The 15,139-nt window shown below is 39.5% G+C and overlaps 1 protein-coding gene across 5 annotated transcripts in view; it reads right to left on the bottom strand.

Annotated features, from left to right (window-relative positions):
- The window catches only part of MYLK (myosin light chain kinase), a 247,068-nt gene that overhangs the window by 213,638 nt on the left and 18,291 nt on the right, over positions 1 to 15,139 (bottom strand). The window contains exon 2 of one of the 5 annotated variants that reach the window (XM_072964016.1): positions 1,434 to 1,610. The exons of 3 other annotated variants lie outside the window; for them this stretch is intronic. In XM_072964016.1, the coding sequence (XP_072820117.1) occupies positions 1,434 to 1,439 (6 nt within the window). In that variant the 5' untranslated portion in view covers positions 1,440 to 1,610. Of the gene's footprint in view, positions 1 to 1,433; positions 1,611 to 13,997; positions 14,123 to 15,139 lie in introns of those variants that run through there. One more of the 5 variants, XM_072964022.1, reaches the window with a different exon arrangement.

The following is a 15,139-nucleotide window of genomic DNA, read 5'->3' as shown; positions in this document are numbered from 1 at the left end:
CCTACCACCTGCTGGCAACCACCATTCTACTCTCTTTTTCTATGAGCTTAGCTTTTTTTGGTTCCACATATAAATGACATCATAAAGTAAAGGTTTCCCCACTGTTTGAAAGTAGAGCATTCCAATGAAACCTTTTGTAAGTCAAAATGGCATAAAGGCATAAAGCAAAGAAGCAATTACCTTAGAATACATCCTGCTAATGGAGGCACAAAATAAATTGAGATAAATTTGCTCCTTGTCAAAGATTAGTTGACTGTATATGTGTGAGTTTATTTCTGGGCTCTCTATTCTATTGCACTGACATATGGGTTTGTTTTTATGCCAGCACCATACTGTTTTGATTACTGAAGCTTTGAAATACAGTTTGAAACCAGGAAATGTGATATTTCCAGCATTTTTCTTCTTTCTCAAGAGTGCTTTGGCTACTCAGGGTCTTTTGTGATTCCACACAAATTTTAGGATTGTTTGTTCTATTTCTGTGAAAAATTTCATTAGCATTTTGGTAGGGATTGCATTGAATTTGTAGATTGCTTTGCATAGTGTGGATGTTTTAACAATATTAATTCTTCCAATCCATGAACATAGGTTATCTTTCTATTTACTATGCCTTCAATTTCTTTCATCAATGTGTTACAGTTTTCAGTGTATAGGTCTTTCACCTCCTTGGTTAAGTCTATTCATATTTTATTCATTTTGATGCTATTGTAAATGGGAATGTTTTCTTAGTTTCTTTTCAGGATAGTTCGTTGTTGGTGCCTCTGGCTTCTGACACATGTTCTAATGAAGACTAGTTCCTTCCGCAGGGAGGCAACCCTTTCCAAAGGCCACATCAATCCAGAGAAAAAAAACAAAACAAAAATCCCACAGCAAGAGACAGGAAGGAAGGGAAGCTATTCAAACTCCCTGCCCCTCTCCTCCATAGTACACAATAGCTGAGTCCTCTGCTGGAGAATCACAGCTCCAAAAGAAACCCTCTGACCTGGTGTTTTCTGGTTTTTAAGCCTCTGTTTGAGCACCGTCACTATGGCGACAAGTCTGGGATGCTCTGCTCTAAGTGAGGAAGCTTATCCCTTCAAATATGCTCCTTGAGTTAGCAACAAAGGGATTCAATGAACCTCAACTAATCTCATATTCTCCTAGAAGACCTCTCTCAAGAGGCACTTTTCCCCCCTTGCCCTCACAAACCTCCCAGGTTTACACTGTTCAGCCAACAACCACATTTATATAGAGATTTACAGTTTTCTTTCACCTATATCACCTAAATCAAGCCTCAGGGAGTCCTCTTCAGTCACATGAGCCTCTTCTACAACAACTAAACAAAGACAAAGGGAGGCCTTTGGTTTTAGGGAGGCCTCCCCTCAAAGGCTAGCAGACATGGGCTCTGCAGCTTGGATACAAGAGAGGGAGGAGGGGTAGGAGGGCAAGGAGCTTACCCGCATGACTTCTTTTCCAGAGGGAAGAATCTGCAGTGGCTTGTAGCTCTAACAGTCCTGATGCTCACTCCCCTGAAGCTCTTCTCAGCCTGCTCCAGGCTGTAGTTCTGCCTTGGCTCTGCCTTGGCTCAGAGGGGTCTTCCTTAATTATGAGTTCTTGAAGTCAGCCCTGGCTACCTATAACATAGGTGTAAAGGGAAAATTCTCCTTTGTTTTTCTCTACTCTATGATGACACTCTACTTCACTTCTGGTTACCAAATGTGTATAGGTTTGCCCCTCACCAAGCAACTCTCTGCAACACTGGCTGAGTGTCCTACAATTTAACTCAATTCTGGTGCTATCTACCTGGAGATAGCATCAGATCCCACAGGCTGCCTCCACTTCAGATGCCAACTGCAAGTCTAGGTTGTTACCAGTACTTCTGACTAACCGGCTATAAATCAGAGGTTCCCACAGCCCTCTCCTTGAGTTTGATCATTTGCTAGGACAGCTCACAGAACTCAAGAAAACAGTTTTCTGGGGGGAGGGTATAGCTCAAGTGGTAGAGTGCATGCTTACCATGCATGAGGTCCTGGGTTCAATCCCCATACCTTCTCTAAAAATAAATAAATCTAATTACCCGCCCCCAAAAAGAAAACAGTTTACTTACTAGATTAATTATTTATTACAATGGATACTAAAGAAAATAAATGAAAGCCAGATGAAGAGATACATGGTGTAAGGTCCAGAAGAATCCCAAGCATAGGAGCTTCTGTCTGATGGACTCTCGGGTGCACTACCCTCCTGGCACATGGATGCATTCTTGGTCACCAGTCCAGAAGCTCCCCAAACACCATTCTTTTGGGGTTTCATGGGGCATGACTGATTACCTCATTGGCCATTGGTAATTAAGTGAATCTCCAGCCCTTCTCCTCTCCCCAGAGGTTTAGGAGGTGGAATTCAAAGCTCCAACTCTCTAACCACCTTGTTGGTTCTGCTGACAACCAGCCCTTGTCCTACAGTTTTCCAGGGGCATTCCAAAAATCACCTCATTAATATAAACTCAGTAGTTGAAAGAGGCTTGTCATGAATAACAAAAACCAGTTGTTTCATCTTTATGCTCTAGAGCTATTTTAGGAGTTAGGAACAAAAGATTCCCATAGAGCTCTTATCATTTAAGAAATTACAAAGATTTTAAGAGCTAGTTCAGGAAACATGACAAATTAATTATATCACAATATCACAATAGGCCTACCTCTAAAGCTGTTACCTCATCTGTAAGATGGGGGCAATTACATCTATTCAGAGGGTTTTGATAAGGATAGAGGACCCAGACGCATTCTACAGCTCTTAGTTCCCTCCCATCCCAAACCACTCTGCCCTCAGGGGGTAGACTCTCTCTAATCCTAAGAAGATTCATAACAAAGAGACAAAATGATGTACCAACCTCACCTTGACCTCTCCAGCTTCCGTGTCTTTGGTCATCTAAACCATTTCTGGGTGATATGTAATTCTTTTCCTCTAGTTTTCAAAACAAATAAAGGAGGTTGTTCAACCCCATTTGTCTTTATTATGAGAGGCAACGAGGTGAAAATAAAGATCATTTAGGAGGCAAAACTTCTGGGTTCCCATCCTCCCTGCTCACTGAGTTCCTCAGCTTCTCTGGCCTCCAAGAATTTCTTCTGCAATAATTCCCCTGCCTTACCTCCCAGAGGAAAGGAGTTGGATAGGGTGTTCCCTCAGGGCCCCTTCCCGCTCTAAGATCTCCAAATCCTAGGGGAGTACCAAACATGAAATGGGAATATATCTGACTTTACAAAGAGACTGGTCATGTCCTCTAGGAGTGTACTAATGTATTCTAAAATCCACCCCCACATCTTAAAATAAACATTCCATTTGGGAATAATTTTAGATTCTTAGAAAAGCTGCTAAGATGATGCAGAGAGTTCCTTTAACCAATTTCCCTTAATATTAATACCTTACACTACCATGGTACATTTGTCAGAACTACAAAACCCATATTGGTACATTACTATTTACTAAATTCCAGACTTTATTTGGATTTCACCAGTTTTTCCACTAATGTCCTTTTTCTGTTCCCGGATCCAATCCAGGGTAGCTCATTGCATTCAGGATAAAACATCTTTTAAATGGTGAAAGATTTCCAACATAGAGAAAAACAGATCTTTAATAAAAAGAACATCAGATACATTTGAAGCTCTTTGTGAGCCCTCTCTTCCCATTTTCAAACCCTTTCCTTTCTCCCTGGAGATAACCACCATCACAAACTCATTGCTTATCATTCCCAGGCATGTTTGCATGGGTTCCTAAAAAGACAATGTAAGTATAAGCACTATGTAATATTGTTTTCCAGGTTAAAATTTATATAAATATTATTCTTTTCATATCCTTCCGTAACTAGCTTCTTTCATTCAACACTGTTTTTGCCATCCATTAAGAAGTACAGAGATAATTTTTTCACTTCTGTACACATTATGTATAGTATTTCATTCTATGAAATAGAGTGATACACTATCATCATTCTCTTATTGATGGATATTTAGATAGTTTCCTATTTTTTTGCTGCAGTAAACATTTTAATGTATGTTTGCTGATGTACATAAGATTCTCCATCTAGGACTAGAATTTCTGGGTTTAAAGATGTAACCAAATTGATTTTTAAAGCTGTTGTATTGATCTAAACTCCTTTCAGAAGTGAATGAGTCTATTGCTCCACATCCTATTCATACTTGGAAATGCATTTATTTTATAAATTAATTTGGAAAGAATTGGCATCTTTATAAGAGTCTTCCAGTTCATGAACACAGATTTTTCTCCATTTATTAAGGCTCTTTTTTTCTTTTCAATATTGCAATTTCTCTAAAAATATTCTTGTACATTTTTTGGCCAGGAGTATGCCTATCTTGAGGCTTTTATTACTATTGAAAATGAGATCCTTTATCTATGAATTTTTCTAATTGGTTATTACTTATCAGTAAGATTTTTATGAGATTTTGTGTCTAGGGAAATTGGCAAGCTCTTACTATATATTTTCCAGTTAAAAACCTCAAGAAAATAATAATGTATGCAAATAAGGACATATCATCTTTCTTTCCAACATTCATATCATTTTTCTTATTGCATTGTCTAGAATCACCTGTATAATGCTGAATATAAATGGTGAGAAAAGATACCTTCGTCTTTTTCATACTTTACTGAAAAGGAGCCTAGAGTCTTATTGTTAACGATAGTTTTTGCTGTGATATTTTGATAGATGCTCTTTATCAAGTTAAAAAAATTCCCTTCTAAGTTTCCTGAAGAGTCTATTCAATCATGTATAAGCACTAAATTCTGACAACTTCTATTTCTATATCTTATAGATTACTGGTGTTATTAACCTGTTAGTGTGTTTTATTACCTTAACATATTTTCTGATGTTGGATCGTTCTTAATTTCTTACATAAATTCTTCTTAGAATGTAAATATTTGAAATAGATTTGTAAATATTTCATTAGCATCTATGTTTATAAATTGGATTGGTCTATAATTTTCCTTTCTTGTATTCTTCTTTTTTGGTTTAGGTATTTGGGTTATATTATCATTGTAAAAGTAAATAACTTTTCTTAATTTTATATTCTCTTAAACAGTTTATTACCATTATTTTATCTATTTCTTGGAAGTTGGATACAGTACATATATAAACCACCTAAGCCTGATATCCTGGGGAGAGGAAGTCTTGGTCATCAGTTTAGGTTCTTCAGTGATTGTGTTGCTTTATTGGAATTTTCTATATTTTTGACGTAGTTTTGGCAAATTATATTTACCTAGAAAACTATGTCTTCTCTCAATCCAAATTTTAGCATAAAATTCTTCAGAATATGCTCTTATGAAATGTATTATCTATTACAAATATGTAGTTATAGTTACCCTTCTTTCAAAATATTACTTGTGGCTCTTTTTTGAAAAAAAAATCTTAACTAAGGATTTATCTATTTTATAACTTTTTTTGATTCTCCAAATTGCTTTTTATTTCATTTTGTTTATCCTCCTATCTTTGTTTCCTTACTTCTACTTGTCTAAAGGCTTATTTTGTTCCTTGTCTAACTTCTTGAGATGGACATGTATAGAAATATAATAGTTGCCTACACAATATTTATTCTTCCTTTGTTCCTTATTAACATAACCCCTGTTTAGTTTGGGAAAGCAATATGCCAAGCAAAAAAACAAACAAACAAACAAATTATATTTTTCAGACTCCCTTATAGATAGGAAATGCCGTATGACACAGTTCTTACCAATGACATATAAGTAGAAGTTACTGGGTAGGGCTTCCTGGAAAGCTCTTTCATTAAAGACGGCTGACTCAGCTGGTACATGTCTCTTTTATAACTATCCCTTTTCCCCCCATCTTGTCTGGAGTGTGGATACAAAACTGGAAGTGAAGCAGCCATCTTACAACCATGTGGCAGCAAGCATGACTATGAAAACAAAGTTTAGATGAATCAAAAGTCAGGAAGGCCTGGGGCCATGATGCCATCATGGAACTTCCACATCTGCTTCGGACTGTCTACCTCCAAGTGAAACTGAGTCCCCCTAAAATCAAGTTCCTCTGCCGTGTTCATGATTAAGCTCCCTGTCCAAAAATTTATTTCCCTTTTTGTCTCACACCTGTTTCCCTCAGGATTGAGAAGTATCAAAGAAAAGGGGGAGTTGAAACTGAGCAGGCCCTCCAGGGTACAAAAGCCTTGCTGTGTCCCCCATTTTTTGTTTGTAGAAAACGGCCTTGGTCTCCTAGGACTTCCCTGAGTTCTAAAGAACAGACTCAAACAGTTGCTGATGAGGGACTTGAGGGAATGCAGAGACAAAGGAGAAGCAGTCAAGAAATTATAGTTCAGTTTAAAAAAGTAGAATCCTGGTTCCTCCTCAAGGGATATACATAATAATCTGACACATATCTTTGAGTTGTTCTACAGGAACTAAGATCCCCACCCAGGTGGAGAATGGTAACTACATGTTGACCACAAGCACGTAGACCCCAGGCTGGCTGGAACCAGAAGGCTAATGATTAAGATACCTGAAACACCCACTCTGTTACCTCACCACCAACCAATCAGAAGAAAGTCACGGTCCCTGCAACCTTTAGCCCAAACATTGCCTTTAAAAACCTACACCCGTCAGCCAGGAAGATGGATCTGAGACAAACCTACATCTCCCATCTTCTTGGTTGGTGCCCTCTCAATCAATAAACTTTTCTCTGCTCCAAACTCCGACGTTTCAGTTTGTTTGGTCTCAGGGTATGTTGTCATATGAACTTGAGTTTGACAACACAAACTTCTTGTTACGTGACAATGTTAAACCTCTAGGTCATTTAACCCATGACCATTTAGATTCTCTTTTATATCCAGCCAAATGTCATTTAAAGTAATACAATATTCAACTTATTTTTCATATTTTAAATGTTTAATAAACGCATTTAAGGTCGTAAACTTTCCTGTAAGAAAAGCTTTCTTGACTAAACTTAAAAATCAATTGTGCTGGCCCAGATCAGAAACACCACCTAACCAACCCCAAAAGTAGTGGTATTAATGGAAATGGCCATGGTTTAAGTTCCTAAATTTTGGAGTGGTTTGTTATGCAGCACAAGCTAACTAATACATAAGTTGGTTTCAAGAGTTGGGTACTGCCATAACAAAACCCTAAAACATGTGGCATTGGTTTTGAAATAGGAGAGTGACTAGAAAATCAGTAAGTAAACAGCTTGCAAAGGCTCAAATAGGAAAAACAAAAACAAAAAACAAAAAAAACCCGGCTATAACCAATTTGGAAAACAATGACTCATACTATGTAGAGACAGAACAACTGGTAAAAACCTAAGCTTGCAGTAACTTGAGAGGAAAAATGTACCTAATGAACTTTCAGTTATAGCTAAGATCTCCAGAGAGAAACTGGAAAGTGCCATTGGGTGCTCTTAACTGCATGTGATAAAGTATGGCAAGACAGAGATGAACTAAAGAAGGATATGTTTGGTTTGCAGCCAGAATTTAGATGGAATACAGAGGGCCTGGGACCTGCTGTGTTGGAAAATAAAACTCTCTCTCATCTCTGTCTCCCCATATTTGAACAGTCTTCAAGTGAAAGATTCTCAAAGTAAAAGGAGACCTTGGGACAAAGAGAAAATCAAGGGTATGACTATTTGTTAAAGCCTCTGAAGGATTTAATAAAGTGCCTAGTGTACTTTCTCAGCTAGACAAAAAGGCATGACAGAAGCCTAATCCCAATCACAGTGAATAAATTTAGAGAAAAAATGATTGTGGGTATAGCTTTTGGTGAATGAAGTAGACTATAATGTTACACAAAAAACTCAAAATGTTAACAACAAACAAACAAAAACAAAACAAAAAACATGCCAGCAAAAGCACCATCTGCTTGAACTAGAGGGACTAAGATCAATAAAATTAAAAAGAAGTCCCTAGGCTCTCAACTACTTATGGGCAGGATCCCAGATGAGACAGCTATTAAACTGTTAACATGGCTATTTCTTATGGAAATAAAGGGACAGTTTCTCAAGGTGGGGAACGAAAGGACTAGAGAATGGAGTCAAGAGCCTTGGTCTGGGAGGACACTCCCAAGAAGCAGAACTGAGCCCTAATTAAGGGCTATTCTTTGCCCTGGAGTAGGGCAACCAGGCAACATTTGCCCAGGGGGAATTTTAGACCAGTGATTGCTACATGTCTCCTGATCCTCCTGCTTTTGCATGGACACATCTATTCTGTTAACCTGCCTCTGTCTCACCATTGTATATCAAGTGCGTAGGGAGCAGGTGACGTCATTTTTAATTCACAAATCTCTGAATCAAGAGGAGCCTTTCTCAAGGAGCCATATCCATCCTGATATGGTAAGATCATAAGTAGGATAAGACAGAAAGCCTGAAATGAGGATTAGCAAACTCTGCATGTGGGAGAAATGTGAATAATCTGTGATCAAGGAGCAGACTGGTAGATTCTAAAAGCAGCCATAAATTCTTTTCCTCCTACCAGGGAGGAAAAGGGATAGTCTATTTCTCCATCCCTTGAAGCTGGGCGTGGCCACGTGACTTATTGTGCCTAACAGGACATTACTGAATGTAATACAAGCAGAAGCTTAAAAAGTGCTTACACATGGAGGCTCGCTCTCTGGCTGCATTTGGAAACCTGCGCTACAATGTGAACAGCCTCAGCAGACAATCTGGAAGATGAGAGGCTATTTGGAAGAGGACTAAGGCATCCCAGCAGGCAGGCAGTCAACTTCTAGAGATGAGTAAAGTTATTCCAGATCCTTTGGCCAGCCACCAGCCCATCACAGAAGTATGTGACAGTCAAGATCAGCTGAACTGGCCCAGATTTTAAAAACTGCTCAGCTACCCCAAAGATTCTAGAGCTACATCAGATGGTGTCTCTTTGAAGCCATTACGTTTTGCAGTGGTTTGTTATGCAGCAAAACTCAACTGATACAATTATAATTTTTTCTTACAAAATCTATAATTATCATCTTCCTGACACTGAACATGGCTTTAACAATCCCCTGCCACCCAACAGCCTGACCCATATTGCTAGTGATGCCTAGTTTTTATTTTAATTCTATTTTTAAACCACACACACACTTAGGAATTTTTTGCATCGTTAACAGTTAAATGAATATAAATATATTTTGTCAATTTCCGTGTTCACTGTTGTTTCTTATATTGTGCATCTTTTCTCGTTGTTTAATTTTTTTCTTTCTAAAGTATATTTTTAAATAATTCTTTCAGTGAGAGTCTGAGTTTATACTCTTGGTATTTATTTTTCTAATTCTTGTAGGACAGTTTGTCTAGGTAGTATTCTGTGTCCAACACTTAGAAGTTGTTCATCTATTTTCTTTTGCTTATGCTGAAACATCTATCAGTCTGCCATTTATTTATACGTGACATATTTTTCACTCTGATTTTTAGTTGGTTGTTATGGATTGAATGTTTATGTCCTCCCAAAATTCACAGGTTGAAGCCTCAAATCCCAAAGTGACTGTGTTTGGAGACTGGGCCTTTATAGAGGTGATTAGAATTAAAAGAAGTCATGAGTAGAGCCCCGATCAGATAGGATCAGTGTCCTTGGAAGAAGAGACAGGAGCGAGCTCGCACACTCTCTTTCCCTACCAGATGAGCACACAGTGAGGAGGCAGCCATCTCCCAGCTGGGAAGAGAGCTTTCACCAGAACCAAATCAGTTTTGAACTTGGACTTCCCAGCCTCCAAAACTGAGAAACAAACGTCTGTTGTTCAAACCACCCAGTCTATGGTACTGTTATGGCAGCCCAAGCAGATTTATACATTGGTCTTTTTCCCCTGCCTTGATTATGCATTTTCATTACAGTATGTGTAACTGTGGATCAATTTTTATTTAAATTCATAGTATTAGGAGATACTTTTGAATTAGGAATTCACATTGTTACTCAACTCTAGAAAATTATTAGCCATTTATTTAAATATCGCTTCTCTTTCATTCCCTCTGTTCACTCTGTAACTTTTATTAAAGAATGTTGAAGCCTGTCAATTCACCTTTCATACCTCTAAACTATTTTTTTCCTTACAACTTTTATATTTCTGCACTACAGCCAGGGAAAGTTCCTTTGCAGTATTTTCTAATCTCTTAACTCACACTTCAATGATATATCTAGGAATCAGTGTACGCTATCTATTATATCTTTATTTCAATAACTACATTTTTCATTTCACATTTTTTATATATACGTGTCTGATCTTATTTTATGTATGCTTCTTTTTCACAATTCCTTTTTTTATAATGAAAGTTATGCCTTTTTTTCAGGGTGGAGGCACATCCTCTACCTACTTATTATAAAGTCTTTTTCAAACTATTCTGTAAATTTATTTCACTTGGGATAATTTCCTATCCTTACAGTTGATTCTGTTACATGTATTTCTTGATTTATTTGCAATTTTGGAGTTGCAAGTTCCTTTTGAGTCTGTTCTTACTTCTGTTATTTTGTTTCTCTCTCTCTCACCCTGTTTCTCCTTGACCTTCCAGGCCTCCAATGCAGAAGCAGGTGGGGTGTTACAGCCCCACAGGAAACGGCAGCTGTGGTCACAGAACCAGCAGGCAGCAGAGCTCAGTTCCTGGGAGCGAGGCTATGTGCTTGTCCTTGCTTTCCTCGGCCCACAACTTCTCTCAGTCTCAATCCGCAGGCTGACACTCCTCCTCCCCTCTTACACACCCAGGCTTCTTTCATGACTCAGTGGCTTTTCTTCAGCCTTGGCTTCAAACCTCACTCTGGTTTCTCAACGCCTACAGAGCACTTTTGGTCTCTTTACTTCATAGGAGCCAAACTCTTCACAGCCACTGCCTCCATCCAACCCACAGCACAAGAAGTTTCAGCCCCTGATCACTTTTTTGCAATTCCCTTCTTTTATGATCCACAGAGATGGTTACTTCACATCTGAGGCTGGTTATGTCCATTTTTTTTTTTTGCTTTCTCTTTCCTTTTGTCCATCACAGATGTGAGTCTGGAGCAGAAGCAGTTTTCAAAATGTAAACAAAATGTAAATTAGCAATCTGGTCCTCCTTCCCAAAGTGGCATGTGCCCCTAAAATGAAACTTAAAAAACCGACAAGGGGATGATATGTGAATGCCAATCATTTCTCTCTGGAGCCAGACAATATTTTCACCTCGCTAAAGCCTCTCTGTCCAAAAGTTGTGCAAGTATGGCGAGGAAGGCAAAGACACCCACTGCTCTCTGCCACCACTCACCCTGGAGATTTGGGACCTTCTCCTTTTATATCTAAGTTATGCACTGATCAAACCAACTGGAACAGAGGACTGGCAAGAACTTGAGAGACTAATATAATCTTTCCCATTCAATCAAGGGTAAAAACTTCAGGGAGAAAGAATCGGATGGAAAGAGAACAGAGTAAATGCTGTGATGTGGCGTATCTCAAAATCACAAGGCCATTCTTTTCAGAATAGAACTTGCTACACTGGAACATGGGCACCTGAGTCTTCAGGGTCTGTGATGTTGTCCAAATAAAGGGACATAACTCAGTCTGGAATCAATAAATGGAGAAAACACAAGTAGCTTTCCCTCCCCTTTGACCTGGAAAGGGACTTCTTCCCTGCCTGTGGGCATATAGGGAGGTTTCACTTTCAAATGGAATAATTCAAATTTGGCATTCCCCTACAACATACCACTACGACTCTCTCATCTGTTTATCCACTGGGATCTTCCCAGAATTGGCCTCATAAGGGTACCAGGTGGGATGATTTGAGGCACATCAATTTTGGCACTAACTTCCAGGGTTTTACTTTGTATGTGTGCTTACTTTTGGTTTTGCTTCTTGCCAAGTCTACCCTAACACAGCCAGTTTTTCATTTAGCTACACTATCCATTCAAATATTTATTGAGCATTTACTGATAATAACAGCTCCTATTTAATGGGGACCTTTTATATGCATGACAATGTATTTTACATACCCATTTAATCTTCATAAAACCTAGTCATTCAAAGTAGGCAATGCTATCCTCATTTTTCAAAAGAGAAAACAGGCTTACAGAAGTTCAGTGATTTCTCAGTCACACAGGCTGGAGCTTGAATTTGGATATGACTCCAAAAACCATAATGTTTTCGTTATTGCAATCTGAGGACACCTGTTCTTTTTTTTTTTTTTTCCCTATAAAGAAATTGTGTGTTAAGAGCTATAGCCTTAAGTTTTCAACAGTGAGGCAAGGCCAGCCTAAAACAGCCTACTCTGGGGCTGTCACCTCGCCAGTATATATTCATTTTCCCCTTCCACCTCAATTCTGCCATTGGTGCTCCTGGGGCCCAGAGTCCAGCAACTCTGTTACAGACAGAGGCAATAAGAATTGAGTCCCTACTGGTATTGGATTCTGGGCCCTGCTCAGTCAGTGCCCTGAGTCTTGGTAGTTTTCCTACTGCTGCTGTGGATGCTCTGAAGATTCGTCTGTTTGTTAAGCTTATTTTTATCTTTTGCAGTGGTGCCCAGATCCCGTGGTATTGGCCTTGGCCCTGAAGATGGTATCTAATAGGCATAAAAATGCAGTGGGACTTGGAAGAACTGAGAGGTCTCCAGAGGAGGAGAGGCCTCAAAGTACTAGGGAAAGAAAAACTGGAGCTGCTTCCCCAGAAATATGGACAGCCTCTAAGCCTTCACCCACTCTTTCAGCCTTTTTAGTAATTCCCTGGACAGCGTGGGAGAGCCACGGGCCTTGGTTCACCAAAATGCTTTTCCCCACTCCATCCTGAAACCAAATGTGCTAAGTGCTCTGTGTGCATAACTTCATTTGAGCCCTACGACATCCTATGAGGTGTAGTGCTATCATCTTCATTCTGCAGATGAGAAAACCGAGGGAAAGAGAGTTTTTATAATTTACACAAAATCACACAGCTAGTACATAACAGAGCTAGGATTTGAAAACAAGCAGTTAGATGCAGAGGCTGTACTCTAAACTACTGTAGAAAGAGCCTCATAATAAAAATCAGAAACGATGGATATAAAATCAGTATGTGTATATATTAGTTATGGGGATGGTGGGGTTGGGTTGTGCTAGGTCAACATCATATTTTGACTGGTGAAAGGAGGATGCTCTGTAACCTTTCCACACATTGTCTTCTAAGGGATGCCTGCTCAGTTGGAGGGGACAGAAGAATTCCTGGCCCACAGCACATCTGACTCATAGCAGCCAGCCAATAAATGTTAGCTGAAGCAGAAGCCCTTTTAAGTAACCTCCACCTACCAGAATGACTGTTTTAGGCAACACCCTCCACTCCCTCTCTGCAAGGTACTGACGGATGCCACTGCAGACTGAATGCTCTGGGCTACTAGGTTACTCTCGAGTTCTTTAGCCCACCTGCCCCTCCTGCTCCTTCCAGGTAAGCTGTAGGTAAGAGTCAGCTGCCTTGCGCCAAAACCATTTGTGCCAATTGTATGTATTACTTAAATTACGTAACTAAATTCACATATGATTCAGCCTGACTCAATCATGCCAACTGCCAGCCATTTCCAAAATTCTAATCAATGAAGCTGTGTCATAACACATGATATTAAAAAGGCTGTCCAAATATCACTATCATATAAAGAGCTTCTATAACTCAAGAAGAAAAAGACAAATAATTTAATAGAAAAATGAGCCAAGGACAAGAAGAGATAATCTACAAACAGCCAAAAAAACATGGCGACATGCCTAATCTTACCAGAGGTAAGTAAAAATTAAATTAACAATGAGATAGCATTTATTACCCACTAGATTGACAAAAGTTTAAATAATGGGTACCATCATGTTTTGGAAAGGTGTGGGAAATCAAATTGTTACCAGTAATTTCTTGCAGGTAGAAGAGATAATAAATCCATATACATAAATAGATTATTAAGGAATGGAGTTCTCAAAATTTTCAGATGCAGCTAACACACACACACACACACACCCCTCTCTCTCAGAAGGAAAAAGGAACTGTTCTAAACCTGAAACACTATTATTAAACTAAAATTCCAAAAACATTTAGAGCAATGTGGCATCACCAAAATAAGAGATGACAATACATACCCTCCGAAGAGGACTACTGTGATTTAGAGGATGACTTCCATTATGTTGATTCAAATATGCTTCTCCCAGCTCCGCAGGCCCATCTCAGAGGGTGTGGCAGCAGCACGCCCCCCACACACTCCCCCAGCTTGGGGAAGCCACACTGGTCAGCGGCAGCCCCCCTCTCTTCTCTTCCCCACACCCTCATGTACAAGGCTTGGGCTATCCTGGGATGGACAGTTTGCCTCTCACATTCTTTGATCAGAATACTGCTGTGTCTCTGACCTCTCATGCTTGAAACAGACTTGCTGGTATTTGAGCCCTTAGGACACCCAGCGCCTGCAATAAAATAAAGTTCCAGCTTCTCTTCAGTGGGGAGACCCACTAAGCCAAGGACATAGTGTTCTATCTATACAATGAAATGCAGATTTCCCAATAAAAGGCAAAATTCTTGACTTCGGGAGGTTGAAAAGGATGGAAAAAAATTCCAGCTGGTTAAAGTTATGGCACTGAAAAAAGTCCTGTCTGAGACTAATTCTTGTGTCTGAGCCCAAGATGTTGTCATCTTGCCATGGATTGTTAAAATATTCACTCACAGCGTGCTCCAATCCTCAAAGCCGTGCCCTGAGACAGTTGAAATTGGTCAATAAACACAGTGGTTCAGTCCTGCTGCCTCCACTTCTGAAATAAAGAATATTTTAGCTGAACTAGTGCCAGGGCAACATGTACGGGAGGCTGCCTTTGATAAAAAACTGGTTGGACGCTGTGTTTACATGTTAAGATCATGAAAGAGATGTAAATAATCTTTCTTGCTCTGTGTCTGCAAGAGGAGAGTCATACAATACAGTGAGCTGGGCCTCGTGGGCATGACAAGTAGGCTCTGGGGCAACACTACTGGGTTCACAACACAGCACCATCACTTCCAGCTAGTGACCAAGCCTAAGTCTCCCAGCATCTCTGTCCTTCTATTTTCTCATCTGAAATACAGGGACACTAACAGAGCTCACCACATAGGGTCATCAGAAGGGGCAAAGGAGTTAATCCGTGTAAAGTGCCATCCTCCAAGGAAACACTCAAATGTCAGTTATTACCCTGGGAAGGGAGAAGTGGTGGATTGGGGGGAAGGTGGAAGGGCTTGAATGTCTATCATTGGCTTGACAACC

The sequence above is a fragment of the Vicugna pacos genome, chromosome 1 (assembly GCF_048564905.1).
Source record: "Vicugna pacos chromosome 1, VicPac4, whole genome shotgun sequence".
In the NCBI taxonomy this organism is placed as follows: domain Eukaryota; kingdom Metazoa; phylum Chordata; class Mammalia; order Artiodactyla; family Camelidae; genus Vicugna; species Vicugna pacos.
Note: the sequence above shows the minus strand (reverse complement) of the source record. Positions and strands in the feature narration are given on the sequence as shown.